General features: G+C 41.1%; 2 protein-coding genes across 5 annotated transcripts in view; one reads left to right on the plus strand and one right to left on the minus strand.

Moving 5' to 3' along the window:
* The window catches only part of CD160 (CD160 molecule), a 39,143-nt gene that overhangs the window by 13,158 nt on the left and 796 nt on the right, over nucleotides 1–25,189 (plus strand). For 2 of the 4 annotated variants that reach the window (XR_011498294.1, XR_011498295.1), the window contains exons 4-6: nucleotides 2,117–2,254; nucleotides 3,701–3,885; nucleotides 4,380–4,839. Coding sequence is in view for 2 of the 4 variants with exons in the window: in XM_014867027.3 (XP_014722513.3) it covers nucleotides 2,117–2,254; nucleotides 4,380–4,387 (146 nt within the window). In the remaining 2 variants the exon portion in view is untranslated. Of the gene's footprint in view, nucleotides 1–2,116; nucleotides 2,255–3,700; nucleotides 3,886–4,379; nucleotides 4,840–25,189 lie in introns of those variants that run through there. The other 2 variants (XM_014867027.3, XM_070497808.1) reach the window with 2 other exon arrangements.
* The window catches only part of RNF115 (ring finger protein 115), a 73,301-nt gene continuing 54,111 nt past the window's right edge, over nucleotides 6,000–25,189 (minus strand). Inside the window, exons 5-9 of the mRNA XM_014867026.3 lie at nucleotides 17,636–17,707; nucleotides 16,373–16,445; nucleotides 15,338–15,431; nucleotides 13,141–13,256; nucleotides 6,000–12,438 (exon numbers count right to left, since the gene is read on the minus strand). Of these exons, the coding sequence (XP_014722512.1) occupies nucleotides 12,307–12,438; nucleotides 13,141–13,256; nucleotides 15,338–15,431; nucleotides 16,373–16,445; nucleotides 17,636–17,707 (487 nt within the window). The 3' untranslated portion in view covers nucleotides 6,000–12,306. The remainder of the gene's footprint in view (nucleotides 12,439–13,140; nucleotides 13,257–15,337; nucleotides 15,432–16,372; nucleotides 16,446–17,635; nucleotides 17,708–25,189) is intronic.

A 25,189-nucleotide genomic window follows, 5' to 3' on the forward strand; every position in this document is an offset into this window, starting at 1 on the left:
TGAACTTAAAGAAAAGTAGATATAAATTACACCCCTCCCCCCAAAGAAAACCTGGCCCGGAGCCTTTTAATAGATGTTTTCATCATCTCCTATGGTTACTAACCAGTTAATCCAAATTTTCTACTTCAGTCTGGGTTGATTTATATTTTCTTCCTTGCTTCCTGGTGTCTTCCCATCTGACCCAGCTACAGCATTCAGCAGTTCCATTCTCTCCCTTAGCAAACTCGCATCTCTATTGGCTTAGGTACTCTTTTCTACGTTTCTGGCTGTTCTTTTCTCTCTTCTGCACCTATTTCCTCCTCCCACCTCTCAAACATGAGAATTCATTCCCCAAGACTCACTCTTCATCTCTTCAATCTTTTCTTGCCACTCTCTCCCAAGTTCTCACCCACCCTTGTGACTGAGATGTACATCTCCTTGCAGCTGACCCACAGATCAACTTCTCCAGCCCTAACCTCTCTCCTAAGTTTCAACTAAACAATTCCACTGACAACGGGACTCCTAGCTCCTGAATACCCTACCATCTCCTCAAACGCAAACTCAAACCTATCCTCCTGAGACCCTGTTTCTATCCATGATTTATGGTCAAAACTTTGGTCCCTCCTTTTTTCTCTTCCTCCATCCAGTTACTAAGTACTACTAGTTCTTTCCCACATTCACTCCTTTCTTTCCAAAGGTGTTTTCCACGTCTTCATCATCTCACACTTAAAATATGTGCAATAGTCTCCTAACTGGTAAGCCCCTTGAGATCCAAGCGAGTCTTACCCATCTTTCTATCTCCCACACCTACCTCAGGGCCTGACACTGAGCTATTACCTAATACATGGTCCGTGAACTCTAAATACTCTGTCTGCCTCCAATACACACTGCCACCAGACACCTTTCTAAAATGCTAATTTGCACATACCACCATTCAAAGAATTTTAATGTCTTTTCACTGCCTATGGGACAAAGTCTAAATTACTTTAGCCTGGCACTGGAGGTTCTAAATAATTTCATTCTATTATTTATGTGAATTCTCTCTTCCAGTTAACTTCACTAGTGGAAACTCCTCATTCATCTAACAAATATTTATTGTGCATCCCAAGCACAGTGCTAAGCCTTGGAGAATAGATGGGGGTACAACAAAGTCCTTATAATCTAGTGTTCATGTTCTTTAATACATCCTACGCGTTTCTACTTGTTCTCCCTAAGAAAGAATGCCTTTCTCATCCTCTCAGCATGTTTAAGTCTTAGAGTCAGCACATATGGATGCTCGCCAGACGTGGACGTAAAGTTCCTTTTCGAAGGTGAAACTAATAAAACCAGACAGGTAACAGACAGTACCAATAAACAATGTCTACCATTTACTTAGTGCTTACTATGTGCCAGGCAGTGTGCTGAGTGATACATTATTTCATTTAACCTTCCTTGCCTTTTGAGGAAGGTACTATTCTTGTCATGTGACAACTCAGGCTCAAAGGTAAAATTTGTGTAAGTTCACTTAACTAGTAAATGGTGGCTAAAAATCCAGATCTAGGGGATGGCCCCATGGCCGACTGGTTAAGTAGGCACGCTCTGCTTCAGCAGCCCAGGGTTTCGCCAGTTCAGATCCTGGGCGCAGACATGGCACACCTTGTTAAGCCATGCTGTGGCACCATGCTACACAGCACAACCAGAAGGGCCTACAACTAGAATATACAACTATGTACTGGGGGATTTGGGGAGAAGAAAAAAAAAATCCAGATCTATTCCAAAGCCCAAGATTTTAACTTAGGCGAAACTGCTTGACCCACTCCAGAAGATGGGTTTTAACTGAGATTTGGGAACACCAAGTCCAAGGCGACTAAGCTATTTTTGCTGTGTCTCTGGTAAGACTTTATATTTAGAGTTCCTTCAAGGTAGGCTTATTTGTATCCCAAGCGTGACACACAGTAGATTCTAGTGTATTTATTTATTGCTGCTTAAGTACATCATCGTCATCACCCACAAATGTTAAAAAAATACATATTTGGGCAGTAAATTATGCTAAGAAGTATCCTTGGAGATCATAAAAAGATGTTCTGAGATGATGCAAAAAGAGCCATTAATGATTTCTGAAACCCTCCCCTGATCCACTGATTCTCTTTTGAACCAGAGACAGGGAACTACACAGTGACAGGACTGAAACAAGGAGGACACCGTGAGTTCAGCCATAGTAAAGGCATGTTCAATTCAGGCCTCCTGCAAGAAAAGGTCTGGATGATGCTGGTCACCAGCCTGGTGGCCCTTCAAGGTATGTTCAGAAGAGCCTTAAGCACCCCAAGCAATGAGGGTGCTATTCCTTTTACATCTTGGTTATTCTCTAGGAGAGGGAAGGAAAGGAAGCCCAGAATGGGAGAGGAAAATGCTCTTTAAGCCTTGGCTGTCCACAGGAAAACATTAAACCAATATGACGGCTCAAAGGGTCTAAAGACTTCATTTTAACTAGGTGAAGATGGATGAACCAGACTTCCCATTGGGTAGGTCAGACCTATTAGGAAAGAAGGCCTGTGGGAGAGGCAAGTAAATACACCTGTCTCTACTCACTGGATTAACAGAGGGCTACAAGTTGAGGCAACAGATGTTTGGCTATTATGAGAAGATGGAGGCGGCAAGAGACAGACTTAGTCTGGAGGTGGATTTTCAACAATGCAGCTCCTCAGCAAAGGCTGATGGACAAATTGAGTATATTAAACACTTGTAGCTGAATCCTCTGAGCATCATTTATTAATATGGATAAGCACTTTCCCTATTAGATAAGAAAAAGAATGGAACTTGCAATGATTTGCCATTACGTTTTTGCATTATCAGTAATTGATGCAGGTTTTTGCCTATCCCCGGCATTCTTAATTCCATTTTACTTAGGTTTCCCTCAAATCAGTAACTACCACTGTTTGAGTGCCACCAGAATGTAAGCTCTTTAAAGGCTGGGACTTTGTCTTGTTTACCCCAACAAAAAAACAGGACTAGGCACACAGCAGGCTCTTACTAAATTTGTTTCAAGAATTTCTGTGATGGTTTAGGCTTTGCATGTGGTGATTCTCACCTCAAACAACCCTTCCAGGTTCTCTGATTACCATCAGGAAACAGGCACAAAGAGGTTAAATGTCGCCCAGTTCAGAGGAGTTAATACTGTCCTTCTCCCTCTAAAACCTTGTGCTCTCAATAATTATCTGTTACATGCTAAGCACCTTCTCTCTCGACTCCTTCAACACCCTCCCCACTCTGAGATTGCTTCCTCCCATTTCCAGAAACAGGACCACCTAATCCTCCCTTATTCCAGCTCCTTTACTGAAAACTATCAAAAGAAAACAGAGAACTTGTCTGTGATCCCTGGCAAGGACCTCCCAATGTAAGCCAGTTTTCAGGAGGAAACTGATAAACATCAAGCAGCCTGACCTTGTAGACATTATTCTTTATTGAATTTGAATTCCGTCAGATGACTAGGCTACTCTGTTAGAATAATAAATTTTACTTTTTCATACAGAAAAAACTCAAAAGAGAAGAGGAAATCTAGTCATACAATCCACTACTACTTACTACCCTTGACTCCCAAGTTATGCTAGAGCAAAACATCTCTAAGCTCTTTTCCCCTTTCCAGTCAGCTGAAAAGAATGAACTTTTCATAGATCACTCTTTTTGCTGAGGAAGCCTGGCCCTGAGCTAACATCGTGCCCATCTTCCTCTACTTTATATGTAGGATGCCTACCACAACATGGCGTGCCAAGCAGTGCCATGTCCGCACCTGGGATCCGAACCAGGGAACCCCGGGCCGCCGAGAAGTGGAATGTGCGAACTTAACTGCTGCGCCACTGGGCCGGCCCCAGTCACTCCTTTTCTTTATCCTCTTACCTCAACTCAAGGTTTAGCAGAATTATGGAAGAGGTAATGTTCAGTAGAACAAAAGTGCACATGTCTTCTCAGGCCTAGAGGGATCAAGTAGATCAAGTTATTATACTTTCATGTGACGAAAAGGATGAGGGAGTTCCCTGGATCTCTGTGCCTGAAGCTAATATTTCAGTGAGGATCCCTGTGCTATCACGGTGCCAACCATTCACATTGCTACACATGGAAAACTTACCTTGAACTCTTTGAGTAGCATCCATTTCCTATTTGATTGTCCTACCTTCCAGCAGGGAGAGACCAAAGTTTGGCTCTCTCCCCACTTGCACCAGGATCAGTTAGATTTGCTAAAGATCACAACTGCAACTTTAGCAATAAGACACAACACATACAATACATTCCTTCTTTCCTTTTCCCTTCCCTTTCTAGTCATGAGGGCCTATCAAACACACATCCCAGGGCGAATTACACCGGACATTTTGTTGCTATTCTCAGTTGTGTGGCAGAAATACAAACTTTCCTTTTTCTTTCCACAGCTCTTTAAGCCTTGTGGCAGAAGAAACTTTTTTTAAAAAGTTACAGCAAGATAAATCTGATTCTCTTTAGTTTGGTATCTTTCATATTACAAGACATACAGAGAAGAAAAAAACAGGGCACAGGGGAAGAGATGCTAAATATGCCAAGAATCTGGAGAATCTAAGGTGGGGCAAATGAGTGTATTCCTTGACCTCCCCTCCTCACTGCCAGAGCAAACCTGCCTTTCTTCCCACCTGTCACCAGCAAATAAAAAGAAGACCTTTCACAAAAGTAGCTGGTGTACAGTTCTCACTCAAATATTGGATAAGTAGGTGTGTTTTCGTATCCCAGAAGAACTTGTCCTCCCTCCTTTCCAAAACAGTAAAATAAACAAGCAAGTTAAACAAAATAAGGACACAATTTTTTGGAAGAAATTTTTATTTAACATTGTAAAGAGAAGAAAGAGGAAACAAGCAAAGATAGGTAGGAGAGGAAAGGAAGAGAGTCAGACCCAGTGACTGACCTAGCATGAAAATAAGGAAACCAAGAGACCTTGGTGTTCAAGAGCATCCACACAGCAGTGCTGGAGGAAGAGGAAGATTTGTGCAGACCAGGTGCACCACAGATCATAACTGTCTAACTTCAACTAAGTACCTGTCAACCTCTTTGGTCATTTCTCTTTCTTTTTAAATAAATGCCCAAAGCAGTATCTGCAGCCTAGTCTTTTCTCCTAAATCCATAAATCATCTTTTTCTTTGAACAGATGACCTCTTATGATAGTTAAGCAGAGAAGAGGGGACAGGATATTCCCAATAGGAAGAACTGCATAAATAAAGAGGTAGGAACACAGACAATTTAACTGGAGCTAAATGGTAAGCCATCAAAAAGAGACACCTTACCTGTGGATCCTTGGCCAGGATCTACCAATTGTGGGAGCTAAGTCTGGTGGGAACAGAGAAAGAAAAAGCTGAAAGAGATGGGTAAGACCTTTATTAGTGATGGTCTTGAACCTCAAACTCAAAGGATTTTGGATTTTGTGTCTCATGGAGGTAAAGACACTAGACATGGAGTTAAAAGACCTGCCTAGGTTCAAACTCTGACTCTGCCACGTGCCAGCTATGCGTTGTTGGGTAAATGAAGTTTTAAGATGCTATTTCTGTTTACGTATCTGTAAACTGGGATACCGCCTACCTTATCCTCTGTTTCCATAGGATTGCTCTGAAGATCAAATAAGAGTCTGGAATTTTTAAACCCAGAGCCATTTGAATCTTGACTCCAGAGTCTCCAAGGCTTTCTCCATTATATTATGTTAACTTTAATCTTTCTCTATTTTATATATGTTAGTTTTGTGTTTCTAACTAAATTTTAGCTCACATGGGTGGAGATGTCTTCTTGCTTTTTACTATTCAAAGAATCTTCTGAAACTACTCAACATTATAACCACTGGAAGTCTCACAAAGAAGCCACGTCCAAGTGTAGAAAAGGTTCCACCCATTATGCTATACTAATTATAGTCCTCAGGTAAAAATCTGCAGAAGAGACACATTTGCTGTCCAAGTTTATCAAGACATTCAAGAGCATTAGACTGTTAGCTCTGACTTGAACCAAGCAGAATAAACAAAGCAAAAATAAGTCAAAGGTCCCACTTCTAAAGAATTTATTTATTCTGCTTATCTCAAGAACTGGTTAAACATAAATCTGAAATACTTTCATCTTGGCTTTCAAAACGTATTGATACCACTGATTTCAAATAACCCTACAAATTTCCATAAATAGACATTTTTGCATGAATAGACAGTTTTTGGACATACAACTTAACCTCAATCTATATGGTGATTCATAACCCATGGATTTTGAACCTCTATGAGGCCATGGAATTATTACAAGGAATCTGTGTAAGCATTATCTCCAGTCTGAATGAATATCTTACAAATATGTATACACTGTATTTCAACTGGATGTAGATTCTGGTGTGACAAAGTCAAATTGATTTAAAAGCATTACTGAAATCACAGCAGCTTTTTGATGTATCTTTTCATCAAAAGATACTAAAAGTACAAATATTATCTTATTGAGAGACAGTCATAATTTTTGGACCTTAAAAATGGAATATCTTACCAGAAAAGATAAAAAACCACAAGCCTACATATGCCATGATTCACAGATATAAATGTACTAGCCAAGGAGCAGCCTGGTGGCGCAGCAGTTAAGTTTGCACGTTCCGCTTCGGCAGCCCGGGGTTCACCAGTTCAGATCCTGGGTGCGGACCTACACACCACTTGATGAGCCATGCTGTGGCAGGTGTCCCACATATAAAGTAGAGGAAGATGGGCATGGATGTTAGGTCAGGGCCAGTCTTCCTCAGCAAAAAAAAGGAGGATTGGGAGCAGATGTCAGCTCAGGGCTAATCTTCCTCAAAAAATAAAAAATAAAAAAATAAGTGTACTAGCCGAAAGAGGAAAAGGCAACATATATAGACTCCACTTCCGTGGACGCCATCTAAGTGTAATTTGGCAAAACATAAAAGTTTATATGTATAAGATCTCAGAGTTGAATGCCTATAATTCTACTTGTCTGGCAGGTGAGAGATCAAAACCTCATAACGTCCTTTGGATCAGACAAGGGCTGTATTTTAATGCTGGAAAATATCTCCAGTTGTATACACTGTATTCTGTACATTTTATTTTAAACCCTTGGAGCAGCCCTGTGGTTCTCAGCCTGAGTGCTGACAGGCTGACATTACTGCGAGCTAACACGTCCCCCACAGGAGAGACACTTACGATGTTTACCCTATCAAATCTTTTCCCCAACTCCCTGCATCAGAACTTATGTGAGATTCCTTCTGGAAACTCTCTCCTGCTAGTCCCCTCTAACTCCCAACTCACTACTGGTTTATTCTTGTGAACAGCACTCTCATCTTCCCACCTCTCTACTGCAGAGGCCAAAGCTCTTCCCCTAACATCCAATTATCTGTTCACCAGCCCTGCTCCTTCTCCTCCTAAAATCTGTCTTCCCTCACAGATATCAGTGGCCTGCCTAGATCAGCTCTAACAACCTACTCTGAAGTGCTCTTCACCTTCCAAAACCCGAGAGGCTGTTTTGTTGTTTAAAACAGGCATAGACTATGATTCCCTCCTGATTAGTTTTTGTTAAGACTGATATATTTAATTAATATTCCGTGGGGAAACAGCACTTGGGCACCAGGGGGAAAGAAAGTGAAGCATGCAGAAGGTCGTGAAGAAGTCAATTTGGTATCAATAATTTATCAAGAAAATTTTTTTAAAAAACAGGTAATTGTATTTGAGTTCAACTAATTATAAAGAAGCAATGGATGATGAATACCCTGTCCTCGAAGCCATTTATACTCAACCCTCAGAAATGACTAGGCTTTTACCTCCAGTGAATCTCCTTGCCACACACCATATAACAAGGGACCTGCCCAAGCCAACAGCATCCCGTAACAGAGAACTACGGAAACAGAAGGGTCTGAAGTATTCCCAATGAGAGGATGAGACTGTGAGGCTCCAGCCCTCTGCTGTACCTCAGTGTCCACCATATCCAGTGCCCCCCATATCCTTTCTTCCTCTAGTGTGAAATGTGTGTGTGTGTGTGTGTATGTGAATAGAGACATATATACACACACACACGTATGAATGTGCAGTACAAAAACATAAACAAGGAATTTCCCTCCTAATAACTATTTAATCAAAGTGAGACTTGTTAGAGAAAAAAACAAATTCTTCCCCCCAAATCTTCCCTCAAACTTGAGAATAATTATTGGACCAGTACTGTTCAAGGCAAACATCTAATAAGCACTTGGCTCAACTGTTATGCAGCAAATGTTGACAACTAAAATTTGTAATAAACTAGGAAACGATTTAATTTATACCCATTTTCAGATCCTCTGCCTAGAGTAATTCCCATTTTTTTTTAAAGATTGGCAGCTGAGCTAACATCTGATGCCAATCTTTTTTTCATTCTTCTTCTCTCCAAAACCGCCCAGTACATAGCTGTATATTCTAGTTGTAGGTCCTTCTGGTTGTGCTGTGTGGACGCCACCTCAGCACGGCCTGATGAGTGGTGCCATGTCTGCACCCAGGATCCAAACCGGTGAAACCCCAGGCCGCCAAAGTGGAGTGCGTGAACTTAACTACTTGGCCACGGGGCCGGCCCCAGTAATTCCTTTTTCTTATAAATTAAAAAACTATTGTAAGGAAAGAGTCAAGAAGTTACAGCAACAGGGACAAAATGTCATTCTGGATTCTCTATATTTCTCAACTCTTCAGAGAACTGGCAACAGGAACTTTGAGGGAAAATTACTTTTTAATGCCAGGATTATCCCTGCTCCCAGCTCCCAATTCGTTAGATTAGAAACTTTAAAGATGTTGGAGATAACAGCTAAATGTTCGCCACTCCCTTTCCACCCAACTGCCCAGTTCTGAACTAACACATATGAAGACAAGTTAGACTAACCCATCTGGAGATGACCCAAGAAGCAATCATCACGTGGAGGCCAGCGAGGAGTTGCCCTATAACCTCTCTACTTCCAACCTCTACCAATCTCTAGGAAGTCTCTCCTAATTACGTGCTAACAAAATAGTTTTCTTCCCTCTTATTTCAAATTATAACAGACAAGAGGAAGATAAAGAAGACATATGAATAAAAAAACAATCTGTTCAGCTCTGCATGGAACTCAAAGGGTAGGCTATTTAATATGAACGCAAAGGCCTCAAGTCTAAGGGCTCCAGATCTGAAATTGCAACAGTTGTCTCTTCTCTTTGACAATCAGAGAAAGCTGAATCATCTCTCCCTTGACTCCCATTAAGGCTCCAGGGTCCTGAGTCTGTAAGCCTTCCAGCTGTAAACAAATGAACACCTGAAAAGTCCAGGTTATGTGGCCCTCCATCTTGGGTATTATATCTAAACTGTGTCTGAAACATTTAAGAGCAAGGCATTCCTAGAAATAAACTCTTAACCCCAACCATGTTCTGGTAGTAGACCAATGAATCTGCAATGTTTCTTCTAGAATGGGAGGCATCTCAGATTTCCAGGTTAATCTAGGTTGAAGAGGAAAAACAGATATGATGCACACAGAAAACTGGTCCTCATCCCATATACATTTCTTCTACTGTTTAACCCTAGTACTGAGGTCTCTAACCAAGACAGACATTTCTCATAGAGACACAATGTTCACTTGGCAAAACTTTAGTGGGATAAGAATCACTCGGCTATGTGCATTTCTATTTTTCTTCTGCGTGATGATTAATTTTATGTGTCAACTTGACTGGGCCATGGGACACCCAGATATTTGGTTGAACATTATTCTGGATGTGTCTGTGAGGGTATTTTTGGATAAGATTAATATCTGAATCAGCAGACTGAGTAAAACAGATTGACCTCTCTAATATGGGTGGGCCTCATCCAATCAGTTGAAGGTCTGAACAAAACAAAATGGCTGACACTACTGCTAGCAAAAGGGAACTCCTCCTGCCTGACTGCATGAGTTGGGACATCAGTCCTTTGCTGCCCTTGAATTCAAACTGAAACATCAGCTCTTCTTGGGTCTCGAGCCTTCCAGCTTTTGGAGGCCTTTGGAATTGGACTGGGACTACACCACTAGCTCTTCTGGCTGGCTGACTACAGATCTTGGGATTTCTTAGCCCCAACAATCACACGAGCCAATTCCTCCTAATAAATCTCTTTATATATATGTGTGTGTACACACACACCCTTAGCCCCAATAATCACACGAGCCAATTCCTTATAATAAACCTCTTTATAGATATGTACACACACACACACACACACCCTATTGGTTCTGTTTCTCTACAGACCCCTGATGAGTACACTCCTTAACCTAAGTTAACCTGGAAGTCTGACATGCCTCCTATTCTAGGAAGAAACACTACAGATTCATGAAGTGGGAGGGGTCCAGGAAACAGAAATGAGCCTGATATCCTCTATCAGAGCAAAAAAAGTGAAGAAAATTTTGAAAAACTTAGAGTGATGCTATTTGCTGTTCTGTGTATTGAAAAGGTAAATCTCTATCTAGGGCTTTGTTTCCATGCTTTTGTGAAGCTACTACATCCTTTCTAGTTCTCTAGTTGTAAGCAAAAATACAACTGCCTGTCCTAGCATCTCCGGACAGTGACAGGCAGACGAAAATTTCCAGGCTGTCATAATTTTTCTGACACTGCTCATACTGTTCTACTTGAAAACTGCAATGTGCTCCAACTTCAGCAGTCTTTCTCCATCTAAGTAGTGGCCGCCAAAGACTCATAATATACCTCTCACCCTCCCAGCCTTTTCACCCTCCCATTTAAAACCAATGTGTATTTTTGGGCTACATTTCAATAGCCATGGTAAATAGCTCACATTCTCCAAAGAAACAATCTCTACAGAGGTATAACATGAGAGGCATATGAGAAAACATCTTTTATTCCCTCTGGGCCCAAACTGAATCATACGTTATGGTCACAACTTTTAGAGGCAGGCTATTAATTCAGCAAGCCACTCTCCCACTTTCTCTTTTCCCACTTCTACTCCTTCATCCTCTCACTGAAGTACAAAGATATTTCTAACCCTCTTTCCTCAGCCTCCCAAATCAGTGTACGATAGTCAACAAAAACTGAGGAAAGACTCCTAGCCAAGAAAGATACTCACCAACAAGTGGGCTTCTTGTTCTAATCATTCCAAACTATGAAAGGCAGATGTGACAATACAAACGGTGTCCTACTGTCACCCTTTTTGGCACACCAACAGTGGTTACGTATCCCCATCATTTCCTTTTGAGACTCTGAAGTTCCAATGACATATTTGATCTTCATTTATTCAAGTTTAAACACTTATATGCTCCAAAGAGCATGTGCATGAGATACTGTTAGGCAGAAAAAGTAAGGCCTATCTCTCCTAGGCCAAGCTGTTTTGGGCATGACCACAATAATCAGTTTGATTCCAAATATACTCAGAACCAAGCAGAACAGAAAGGTTTCAGAGATGATAAAAGGAGTTAAAAAATTAAAATGAGACAATGTAAAATCTCAATTCCTGAAGACTAATGAAATACTAAAAACAGTGAATTGGCTGTAGAAGCAGTAATGAAGTAATTCTATTTCCGTGAGGGACATTATTATAAGGTCCCCAGGACAAAAGACAGTAAACAATGAGTTGGGAACCATTAAAAAACCTCAGAACCAAAGATTCAAATATCTGTCCTTCTGTGCCTGTATGCTGCCCAACTCATTCCCAAAGAGGAACCAGACTTGGATCCCTACCAACATAAAACTCCTAAGAACATGTCATGTTGGTTTCTCTGGAAACTGCCATCTTGTGAAGTAGTCTTTAAAAACTAAAATGAGAAAACCAAAGACTACAATAATAAGCCACTTTCTCCTTCCAACTGTGATTTTTCTTTGATTTGCTCTCTAAGGATTCAAGACAAAACAAAATCATTAGCCTAAGATTCCTGAATTAATCTGACCTCACTTCTTGGCTAATGTGGCCAAGAGTAGATGCTTTTGTACAATTAAAACAGAAGGACTTTATATCAGCAGGACTTTAGGGCTCTGGTTTCACTGTATTTACTATAAAATACACTAACAGTAAGGTGGAGATTGGAGAAGGAGATGGAAACATCCATTACAAGGTAACATGACAGCAGGACCCTAGCTAGACTAAGCAACTGATTCTATTCTGGTGGGGGGAAACCCACATAATTAAGTTTCATACTTTTAAAATTATCACTCTGAATTCAGGAATAAGAGGCATTTGGTTGTAGATACAATTCCATCTGTAGATACTAACTTTAGAGAAGAAAAACACTCATTGCATTAATATTACGGTTGGGGCTTCTTATGTGGTTCCTAAATGCACCTACTATCTTTTGATACAATTTACAGCTGTGGTGAGAAGACTACCACAGCCCTGGCTCAGATGTGGTCTTTAGCTTCAGAAAGTCCATCGGTCATGTAGCTGGCTGTCACTGCTAAATCTGTTGCTTGCAGAGGCCTCAGAGCTCTGGGTTTGCCGAGTAGAGTCCTCACCATTTAAGCTCTTCCTACATACAGGACATGTGTCATGCTGAAACAGAAAGATATTAGTTCATGTAAACAGCCTGACCTGAGAAGTTGGAGGTACAGAACATTTAGAAACCCCGACAGTTGGCAGGCAAAAAACCAAAAAGGGCATACATTCTCACACAGGGCACACTGAGCTCCAAGGTGCACCACCAGGACATCTCCCAAAAAGAACTTTAAACAGAACTCAGAGAGAGAGTTCTAGGCCAGCAACTTAACAATAGCTAACACATATCACCAAACAGAATTAACCAGAATCAGTGACCTGAGATGGTCTACAGCAGGAGTCAGCAAACTTTCTCTGTAAAGGGACAGCTAGTAAATATTTTAGGCTTTGCCGGCCAGACCGCCTATGTCGCAACTACTCAATTCTGCTAACATAGCACAAAAGCAGCCATAGACTATTTGTATACAAATGAGCATACTTGTGTTCCAATAAAACTTCATTTACAAAAACAGATGACAGGCCACAGTGAACTTTGAGCTTTGGTTTGCTAAACCCTGGTCAGAGAAGTTCCAAACAGATAGCAATCTAAAAACCAGTAATGGTACTACTAGGAGTTAGCCAGGGACTAAAACCTGATCTGCTTGGCTCTCCATTAACTGTTAAATACACCCTTACTCTGAACCACCACCACCCCCACCACCCGACGAAGATGTGACAGGCAGAGATACCCCATCACAGATGACAGCTGTCTATACTCACCAGCTCTAACCACGGCACAATACAACTGCTGTGGAAGAAGTGGTTGCAGGGTAACTGCCGGACTTCCTCTTCAACTGTGTAATCTTCTTTGCATACTGGACACTCTAAACCCATATCTGTTGGAGGAAACAGTGACTTTTAAAGTAAAGAAGCAAAAAGAAGGAAGAAAAAAACTTGTCCAATGTCTCTAACAACCAAAGGACATATGCATAAAGAACAGACACAGAGCACATCCAAGGAGAGGCAGATTGGAAGCATGAATTTGATTTCTGAATGGAGGTGGAGGTGGTGGTAGATGGGGATATGAAAAGGAGGACTGAGGAATGAGTCTATTCCAACACAGTCTAGATGGGAACTATATAAAGCCTACTTTTCAATGTAAAGAGTTGGAAAAAATAAACTGGGGCTTAGATTATCTGTCAAGTAAAACAAGAAAAACATCTTCTCAAATGTAGCTTTCTGGCAGTTTGCACTTAGCAAACACTGGCGATCTGTCCACCACAACAAGGCACTCATCTCAGCAATCTTAGCAGTCCCAGTCAGTGTCTCAAGCCACTTTTCCCCTACTATTTTCCACATCACGCATCTTCTTTCAGCATAGTTGGCCTCAAGCCCTCTGTACAAGCGGTTAATTAAAAGCTGTGCCAGAAGGTGGAGCTGCAGAATTGCAAAACCCAAGGGTAGTTCAGGCTACAAGTCCAGAGACAGGAAGCCCTGTTCTCTGAGAGGAAATGGCTACAAACTACATTGTGAGTACCTGGCAACAAACTCTGAGTTTCCCAAGTCTAGCTAATAATACCAGCTAGTCTCTCTCTCCAGTGGCTGAGGTATGCTACATGCCCCACAGCACTCAAGGCATTTGGAGTAGAACTACCACTTAATAGATTCACTCCTTCCTTCCATTCCTACCACGCTTGCCCTAATTCTAGCTTTTACTTCTTATGCCTAGTCTACTGCAGCAGCCTCTGAGGTAGTATCCCTGACTCCAAGCCTCCAATCCTCCAAATATATACTATGCTTTGCCACCAGCTAATTTGCCCTAATACTAGCCTCATAGCAATCTCCAGCTCATCCCCACTTCGATTCTTAGCTGGCACCTCAAAATCAACAAATTCAAAATTAAAAACCTCACATCACCTTCCTACCCAAACCAAGACCCACTCACAATTACTCCATCTCTGATGATGGCAGCACCACCGCTGTAGTTACAAAACTGCAAAATCTTAGTCATCTTTGACCCTCTCCCCTCCTTCATCCCATTATGCAATCAGTCATGAAAGCCCTTCTTCAAAATGATCTTCTGAATCTACCCTTTCCTTTCTGTTAGCATTGTCACCATCACCAGAACCCCACTTGGATGCTGCAACAGCCCCCTAAATTCATTCTTGCCTTTTCCTGCTTCCAATTTCCTTTACACACTACCTCCAAACTAATCTCCCCTAAAAATAACTTAAATTTCCTCATTCCTGGATTTGGGGACCTACAAAACTTAACTAGTACCTAAAATATCCAGCCCTAACTACTCTGTCCATTTCGAGATCCTCTTTAACAATGCCCCTTCCTTCCTATCCAGTTATACTTCCCACTACTCCCCAAACCAGATTCTATTTCAAGTCTAGTAACACTCTCCTTATACCTGATTCAGACACCATGTCCATGCTAACATTCATACATTGCTTCATACTTTTCCTTAAACAGAATTTGTGGAGAAGGAAACTCTCAGTCCAAAATAATGTCCCTTATCACTAAATTCCTTCAGTGATTACAAATAAAATAATATCTATGTCTAATGTACCTAACTGTATCTGACACAGAGAAGATGTGAAACAAATCCCAACCTCCAAGTTTTTTCTCTCCTTTCTTCCCCAAAGTCAGTAGCACCTGCTCAACATTATTTTCTATACTGTTGTTTGTTTGGTGAGTTTTGATTCTCCTAGTAAGTTCTTCAAGAAATCAAATTTTATATGTCTCTGTACCTGTTTATTTCCTGCATGGCATCTAGAAAAGGAACACAGTAATTGCTCAGGAAATACCTGTTGACTAACCTAATGAAGCGGTAGGTACCTTCTATATCGGGCATCCGGAGAGGAATTTTTAGGAGTGCTTTAGCTTCCCTTGAAGATCCTCAGTATAGAAAGGTGCTGGGATTGTGAACAGAGATCAGAAGGTGACAGAGTAAATACGAACATGAACCTACCAACTTGTTCCTGAGTTACTGTCACTGTTGGAAGAGATGTGATCTTTTCCTTGTCAGCTGGGGGAGGCCCTGTATTTTCCAGTTGTCCTAAAAGCTACAAAAAAAGAAAAAGGAAAAGAAGAAAAAGCGGCAGACATCTCACTATCCCTGGGGAGGGAGCTGCTCCAACTGAGAAAAAACAGAGCTGGGATTAGAAACGTTAGTTGCTCGTTCTTCTGCAAGGCTGTGAGAGGCTTGGGTTTCCTCTTTCCTGCTGCAAGAACACTTACAATTGCTTTACAATTTCAGAGTGACATTAGTACAAGCCTACAGACTCTTCATTGAAAGGCTCACCTTTGGGCATAAAGCAACTTCAGAGGCAGCAAAAGGGTTGCAATGTCATGAAAAAAACTACAGCTTAATAAAAAGTAATATTTAACTGATCCAAAAACTTCATTTTTGGTGGAAAATTTTGGAAAAGGGTGGAAGTATGGAAAATAGCATAAGGTAAGCCAAGAATTAGGTAAATTACTGCTTACAAGAAGACTTGGATATAAACGACATGCTTTCTATTCTCAGCAATCCACAGGGTAATGAAAAACCAATTAAAATAAAATAAACATACACAAGTGGAAGCAACTATACATGGCATAAGAATACCTTTTTCTCTGCTTCCTTCTCCTACTTTGCTCCATCTAGAAGAAATTCCTGCTTCAACATGTGAGGATACCCTCCTTTTTTGTGAAGTACTTGTTAAAAAGGATCCTCACAGGACTGAACAAGAGGCCAAAAACACAAAATGCTGTTTGTTATGGAAGTCTTTTCTTTCTATGGACATAAATCCATCTTCTAGAAAGCCCCTAGGACCTATAAAGTACATGGATGCTGTGCTAAACCCGTAAACCATTTATCCCTTTGGTAAAATGGAAACCGACAAGCTCAAAATATTAGGGAAAGCAGAGTGACCGCCATTTCAGAAAGTAGCAGAAGGAAAGCAGAAAGCCTGTGGAACCAGGAGACACACTGAACAGACACCCTCAAAAGGCAGCTCCTCACCTGGGTTACAATGGCATCAAGCCCTGTCTGACCCCAGGCATAGTCCCCAGGGTTGGAGTGCAGCATCCCGCTCCTATACATGAGATGAGATAGACAGACAGCATTAGATGGAGTGACCAGGCTCTGTCTTACACCACAGAAAAAACTGGCGGAGGAATCCTGCTCTCTCTCAGAACTGGAAAGTCACTAGTTCTCTAGAATCAACTGGCAAAGAATTTCTCAATATTTTCAAGGTCAAACAGATTAGCCAGAGGTAGTCTCTCATCCTCTAGGAATTTTTACTTAACTGAATGGAACATAAAATGTGAAGCTACCTAAAATACCACAATGTGCCAAAGCAAAAAGAGTGACTCATGGCCTGTTGGTTAAGAAGTTTGTCTTCTCTGTGCCCACTTACATTAAACATAGATGGAGCTGCTTTTTAAGGAGAATCTTCCCTTCATGGCTGGCCAAAATCTACAGCAGACTTGCCTCAGTCTAAGAGGCTGCCCATAGTACTAGACAATGAGGAGCTTTCAAGTAAAGCAGCAGCCATAGCAGTCTCTCTGAATCACAACTTAGAGCAATTACCAAAGGGAGTTGGCAGCATCTCTTTTTGGAGTGGCTAGGGCACTGCCCTGGATGAAGGACGTCCAGACTCTTTGGCTGGAACATGTTTAAAGAAACTAGAGGTTGGAAAATAGGGTAATGGTGTAGAAGGACTGAGGTCCCTCTGAGCAAAGAGGCCTTCCAGGGCAGAGTCAGAAGGGGCAAATAATTGTACAAACAAGAGGAAATTCCTTTTTAATCCCTATCGTACGTAAGTGTCACTCTGATACTGAATTATACCCTCTTGTTTCTTCTGAAAAAACTTCTTATTTTTAAAAAAGAAAGTTAAATATGTTTGAAATTTCAGAAACTCTTAAGGAATGAAATCTTCCCATATGATCTAGAGGAAAAACCCACACATCAGATACCAAGCCTGGCAGGGATCATCTCATTCTCCATCTCAACACAAGCCACAGATCAGAATATGAACAAAATCAGACACATTCAGTGCCGAGACATCCTGGGGGACCAGAATATCCCTCATGAGCCTGAACAATAAAAAATAAGTTGTGATTAAGTTTGGGATCAGCAATTAATAGCAGTCTAACAGCCTGCCAATCACATCTATATATTCACCTATGCAGCTCTTTCTTTTCTTCACTATGGTACAGAAACTTTAGTACCTAAAATGATGCTACTCCAGCAGAGTAAGACAGAAGGCATTTAGTTACTTACCAGGTAAAAGGGTGTGGGGATCCAGGAATTGCAGAATTTGCAAAGAATCCTGCAAAGATCTGTTGTATTATTCTGTTGGAGGAGAAAATATTAGATAAGACAACAGACGAACGAAAGTACTTTACAGATATCCATGCCTGACCAATCATCAACTCCTGTCCCAAACCACAATGGCTTTTCACTGACCATTATACAATAGATAGCACCAGAAATCAGCCTGCTACCTGGTACAGTGCTATCTTGCTATTATGGCTATCTTCCTGAGCTCTGTTTTCTTATGGATTAACAGATTTTGTGAATTAGGCTGGAAAGGGATCTGATTGTATGGTGTAGTTTTCAAACTATGTTCCTTGGATCCTTGGCAGTAATATGAAGAGAGGCTGGAAGTGATGCTATGCCAGTGGGATTCTGGGCCTATCTCCTTATACCAAGGGTAGTTCCATTCTTATGTGTTTTACACACGGGGTTTTTATGTAAGAGACTTATTTAAAGAGTCCTTTTTCTTTCGAGAATAATTCCGTTTTACAAACACATATCAACATGCTGTATTAGCCCTCAAAATGTGTTTCAAATGCTTATAACACACACACATGCAAACACACACATGCTTCACACTTGACATTCTGAACACTTAAGATGGGACATCTACCCAGTCCTTTATCCTAATGAGTTGGTCTTTGTTACCCAAAGAGATATGGGGTAATATCTCAGCAAAAGAAAAACATTAAAGGAATTTTCCTCTAGATCTCCCATTTTCTGAATGATACGCACTTTCTTTTCTTTTTTCCCCCAGCTTTACTGAGATATAATTGACAAGATATGTACTTTTAACCCCCAGCTCCCACTTTATCTATTAGGCCAGTCAATATAACAATGGCAGTAGCCAATACCAGACTCTCACCATTCCTAAAGTTCAACAATAGCTAACAATACTGTGTGTTTCTTTTAAAATATGTCCACGGGACCGGCCCCATGGCCAAGTAGTTAAGTTCACATACTCCACTTCGGCGGCCCAGGGTTTTGCCAGTTCGGATCTTGGGCGCAGACCTAGCATCACTGATCAAGCTGTGGTGAGGCAGTGCCCCACACAGCAGAACTAGAAGGACCTACAACTAGAATAAACTAGAATATACAGCTATGTATTGGGAGGGCTTTATGAAGAAGAAGAAGGAAAAAAAAAGAAGATTGGCAACAGATGTTAGCTCAAGTGCCCATCTTAAAAAAAAAATGCCCACAAATTATCATAAAATAATAATAATAACTTCCTCCCTCAAGTATAGGCTGGACTTAGTGACTGATTTCTTAACAACAGAATATGGTTAGATAATCTGTGACTTCCAAGACTAGGTCATAAAAGGCACTGTGGCTTCCTCTTTACACCCTCTCTTGGATCACTTTCTCTGGGAGAGTGCCATGTCAAGAAGTCCTGTGGTAAGTCCCACATGATATGGAACAGAGGCCTCCTGCCAACAGCCAGAACAAACTTGCCAGAATAGGAGTAAGCCCCAACTGATCCTTTACATGACTGCAGCAATGGCCGATGTCTTGACTATAAACTTGTAAGACCCTGGGCCAGAAGCACTGAGCTAAGCTGCTCCTGAACTCCTGACCCACTAAACCTGTGAAACAATAAATGTTTGTTGTTTTAAGCCATTAAGCTCTGGGATAATTTTCCACACAACGATAGATTACTAATACAAATTTTGATATCTGGAATTGAGTGCTGCTGTAACAAAAACCTAAAATGTGGAAGTAGCTTTGGAACCCAAGAGAGGTCAGAGGCTGGGAGGACTTTGAGGAAGGTGTCAGTGAACGTTTGAAGAACCTTGAAGAAACATAGAGGCATGATGGTCCCTGAGGAAGTTATGGGTGAGAGCTTCAGTGAAAGTGAGAAAAATCTTACTGGAAACTGGAGTAAAAGGGATCCTTGTTATATAGTGGCAAAAGTTGTTGCCTGCCATAATGTGGAAACTAGAAGTTGTGGCTCATGAACTGGGTGATAATTCAGCTAACAAGATTTTCAGACAGGAGCACTAAAGATGCCTCTTGGCTTCTTCTTGCTGCTTACATTAAAAAGCAAGAGAGGGATAAATTAAAGGAAAGATAGTTAAACAAAAAGGAGTTAAGACTAGATAATTCTGAAAATTCTCAGCCTCTCCAAATGATACGAAAATTAAGAAAGGGCTTCCAAGCAAAGAACAAATCCAGGACATTGCCAAAAGAAAACGGTTAAAGATAAGCCAAGACTGTGGCTATAAAAATTCTTTGTTAAGACCTCAGAAAGATCTAGTGGTGCCTAGAGAACTATTCAGTTAAACAATTGGGCTTCTAAGAAGCTTAAGGGTATTAGTATTAGGTTCCTAGAGCTGCCATAACAAATTCCCACAAACTAGGTAGTTAAAACAACAAGAATTTTTCCCACAGCTCTGGAGGTTAGAAACCTGAAATCAAAATGTTGCTAGGGCCCTCTGGAGACTCTGATGGAGAATCTGTTCCATGCCTCTCTCCTAGCTTCCGGTGGCTGCTAGCAATCCGTGCTGTTCCTTAGCTTGTAGACATATTACTCCAATCTCTGCCTCAGTCTTCACATGCCTGTCTTCCTTGTGTTTTCTGTGACCAAATTTCTCTCTTCTTAAAAGAATACCAGGGGCCAGCCTGGTGGCACAGTGGTTAAATGCACATGTTCTGCTTCGGCAGCCCGCGGTTCGCTGGTCGGATCGCAGGTGCGGACATGGCACCACTTGGCAAGCCATGCTGTGGCAGGTGTCCCACATATAAAGTGAAGGAAGATGGGCACGGATGTTAGCTCAGGGTCAGCCTTCCTCAGCTAAAAGAGGAGGATTGGCAGCAGATGTTAGCTCAGGGCTAATCTTTCTCAAAAAAAGAATACCAGCCATTGGATTAGGGCCCACTCTAACCTAATATGATCTCATCTTGATTACATCTGTAAAGACCTCATTTCCAAATAAGGTCACATTCACAGGTACTGGGGGTTAGGACTTGAACTTCTCTTTTTTGGGGATATATTTCTACCCACTACAAGTATTGTCCCTCAGCAATTCCAGCAGAAGCCCAAAGTAGAAAACAGATTATCTAGAAGAGATCTGTGGGTGTGGTTTTTGCTAATGGCATGAATCTCAATAAGATTCATAGGAGACTTATCTTACAAATAAAATTAAGTTTTAAAAAGAAACACAGCCAGCTTAAACTGAAAGGTATACAGGTGGTACTAAATGAGAAGGGGCCTTCGGGCTCTCAAAATTCTACTGCCAAGAAGCAGGCTAAGAAAACTATGCAGCTACAAATTCGGACTACTTTTCATGGAAAAGAAAGGATGACTCACAGCGTGGAATCAAGAGCCTAGAGGGAAGAAACAAGAGCCACAGAGAAGCATTCCTGGGCAGAAATAGAACCAAGTCCTAATCAAGGAATCTCCAACATTTATCCAGACAAACATGAGAACTGCTATGAATCAGTGACTTCTCTGTGCCTCCCATTTTCTTTCTTTTTGAACAGGAATCTCTATACCTGTTTATTATATGTCTTTCCCATCACTGTATGTTAGGTGGGTGAGGGGCAGAAAACTTATCTCCTTAGTTTACAGGTCTTCATATCAAAAGGAATTGTACTTGAGGAACTATACTCAAGGAGCCTCATCCACACTTAGACGTAATTAAATGACAACAACCTGGATTTCAAGTTGATGCTGTAAAGGGAAAAGACTATCGGTGGCTCTTGGGAGGAAGTGAGTCTATTTTGCACGTGGGAAAAATGGAAGGAATTTGTGGCCAGAGGGTGAACCGTGGTAGTTTTAAAATATGTCTACAAATCCTTTAATACTTCCCCCTTCAAGAGGTGGAGCTTAATTCTCCTTCCCTTGAATGTGGGCTAAAGTTAGTAACTCATTTCTTACAGATAAAATAAAATGTATGGCTGCAATGACAGTGTTTACCTTCTGCGATCAGGACATAAAGGGCATTATGGTTTCTTTCCTTCTTCCTTTCTCTCTCTCGGATCACTTATTCTGGGGAAGCCAAATGCCAAGCCATAGGGACACTCAAGGAGCCCTATGGAGAGCCACACATGGTGAGGAACTGAGGCCTCCTGCCAAAAGTCATGTGAGTGACCCAACTTGGAAGTGGATCCTTCAATCCCAGTTAAGTGGTCAGAGGTTAGTGCCGCCTAAATAGCTAAGATAAATACACCCAATGGTCAACACAGGTTAGCATAAGGGAAGCCACCTTACAGAGGGGAAGTATCTTGGGACTATAACAAAATACCCACTTTTCCTTATTAGCAATGCTCTAGTTTGCACGTAGGTTAGAGAAGTACACATCTGCTTGCTCTGCTATTTTCATAGCCTTGGCTTATACGCAGACCTCCCTATTCCAATGAGGCAATAAAACTTGGTTCTTTCAGCTTTTCCAGGGACGTAACGACCTTTGGGAAAAAACCTCTGCTGGTATCTGTCGCTGGTGAAGAGAGACAGGGATGCTCTGTAGTCTCAAGGACTACAACTCCAGATGGTCAACATCCTGAGACGCCCCCTCCCTTTTTCAGCCCATTTGCCCTATAAAACTGCTTCAAAATTCTGTAGTTTTAAGCTGGTCTTTAGGACACAAGTCCACCATCTTCCCCCTTGCTGGCAAGCTGTAATAAAAAGACCCTTTCTCTCTTACAACCTTGCCTCCTGACTGTTGGCTTGTCTTACAGCGAGTGGAAGACTCCCTTTGGTGGTTACAAGATCACTGCAGCCAAAGCTGTTATTTTGAGTATAACCTCATGAAACCCTTTACCAGAACCACCTAGCTAAGCTGCTCCTATACTCCTGACCCTCAGAAACTGGGAGATAGTAAATGTTTGCTGTTGTAAACTGATAAGATTCTGGGGTAATCTGTCACACAGCAATAAATAACATATTGTTAAAAAGAAACAACAGGACCAAAGTGGAGTCACTTATGCCAAGCCCCACCAAGACTTAATATCTAACCTAAATGCAGTTTCAGCCTCTCCCAGGAGAGGACTTTTAAACCAATCTGTCTGGAATTTCCTGATCAACACTAGTGAGGTAATCTGCCTGATAAGACCCCCTGCCTACCCCTAGAGGAAGGTGAACTTGCCTGAAATAATCCACTCTTTTAACTTGTCCCACCCTCTTTCTGCCTATAAAAATCTTCCATTTGTACAACTCCTCAGAGCTCCTTTCTGCTTGCTAGATGGGATGCTGCCCAAATCACGAATTGCTGAATAAAGCCAATTAGATCTTTAAGTTTACGTGGAATTTTTCTTAACAGTACCCTCCTTTGCTTGCCAGTAACTAGAACAGTAAATTATCACATGCTTGAACTAACCAACAAGTAAATGGTAATAATCAAGTCTGAGAGAGAGCCTACTTCCTTGAAGCTCTAAAGCTGACCCTATACAAAGGCTTGCAGTAGCCAGGGAAACCTCAGCTGATCAGCTTCTGATTCCCCTTTCTCAGCTGCTTTTTCTCAGGAAATCAGATGTTAGCCCCATGTCTTTGCAACAATAACACAGAGACTGCTCAGAGTGGCCCCAATAAGTACATGAGCTGTTGTTAGGAGATTATCTTCAGTTGATACATACATACTTACACTGATTTCTTTATTGTTGTTGCTAAATACATAAAATCCTTTCTCGATAAAGTAATAACAGGTAGCTAAAATGGGAGAGGCTGGAAGAAAGGAGGGTGGTATAATTTTAACAATCCATAGAAAAATCAATCCACAGGGTCTTGAAGGGAAGACACAGATAAGAGTCTTCAGGTAAGAAGGGGGTCTTGAGGGGAAGATACAGATAAGACCAGATAAGAGTCTGCACCTAATTTCCAGAGCTGTACTCTCACTAAGTTTTCCTCCTAGGTCCCTGGCTGTCCCTTCTCAGTTTCCTCTGCTTATTCCTCCTTATCTCCCAAACTTCTTATCAATGAGGGCCCAGGGTTCAATTCTTTGAACTTTCTTCTATTCTCTTTCTTGACTGCTTTGGCAATTTCATCCAGTTTTATCATTTTAAATACTACAAATAGGCCACAACTTCCAAATTTCATCTCCAGCTAACACCTCTGCCTACTCGACATCACCATCTGAATGTGTAATAAGCACCTCAAACTTATGATGTCCAAAACTGAACTCTTAAACCTTCTCCCCTAAACCTGTTCCTCTCAGCTGGTGGTGGCTCCATTTTTCTAGTTGCTTAGGCCAAAAGACCTTAGTGTCACCCATAATTCTTCTCTCTGTTATACCTCATATCCAGTCTCAGCAAATCCTATCATGCCCATTGTCAAACTATATCTGGAATCCAACCATGTTTCATTACCCTCATCGAAACCACTGGCACCTCTAGCTTAGATTAATCCAACAGTCTCTTAAATGGTTTCTCTGCTTCTGCCCTTGCCCTTGTGCCCCTTGCAGTCCTCCCATTCTGTTCTCCACACAGCAGTTAGAATGATCATTTTAAGACATAAGTTAAACCATGTCATTCCTCTGCCCTAAACTCCCCACTGGATTTCCACTGCACTCAGAATAAAAGCCCTTACAATAACAGCCTACCAGTCTGATCTGATGATCTGATACTCACCTCCCCAGTCCCACCCTCAGCAACTTCTCTGTGACCTCATTTCCTACTATTCCTCTCACTTACTCGGCTCCACACTGGCCTCTCCTTGCTGGCACATTCCTGGCTCATTCCATCACTTCAAGCACTTCACATCTATTCAAATACCTTTTCAATAAGGCCTTTGCTGACTGCACTTTTTGAAAGTTCACTTCCCCAATACTGCATTTCCCTTACCTGCCTTTTTTTCCCATAGCATTTACTATTGATTAACACTCTATTGATTTAAGTTATTTTGTTTGTCTGTCTTTCCCCATTAGTACTTAACCTCTGCAAAGAGCAATCATTGACTCTTTTGTTCACTAACATATAGAACAGCACCTGGCACAGTAATATACAAATGTTTGTTGAATGAAAAAATCCCATGTGGGGCCCAATCAAAATATATATTGTAAGATATATACAATCTATTACAATAAAAAAGGAGATTATAAAATAGGTATAGTATGATTCTTTTTCAATCATATACATGTAGGTATCCTATAAAAAGGTCTACAAGATTATGCATCAAGGTGTAACTGTTGCTATTTCTGGGTTATGTTGTCTTTTTAATCCATATCAATATATACTTACGTTGGTTCTTTTTTTTTAAATAAGAAAAAAAAGTTAACCAAAAAAAGTCAATTCTCAAAATTTGAGTTGTGATCGGTAGTTAGAAAACTATGGTCCCAGAACCTAGGGTTAACCTCAAGAGAACATAGTCTTAAGATAGGAATTCTTAGAAGTAATGCACCCTACAAAGCAATTCAGAGACAGTTTACTGCTAAGATCAAAGGACTTTCCTTTGTATAACGAGAAAGGAGGCTAAAACACCAGGCTAAAATGTAACAATAAAAAAACGTTAAAAAAGTACAACACATTAAAATAAAGATAAGTCTTAATGCAGTTCAGTGTAAACTAATAGGTGGTAATCTCTATGAA

The sequence above is a fragment of the Equus asinus genome, chromosome 25 (genome assembly GCF_041296235.1).
Source record: "Equus asinus isolate D_3611 breed Donkey chromosome 25, EquAss-T2T_v2, whole genome shotgun sequence".
In the NCBI taxonomy this organism is placed as follows: Eukaryota; Metazoa; Chordata; class Mammalia; order Perissodactyla; family Equidae; genus Equus; species Equus asinus.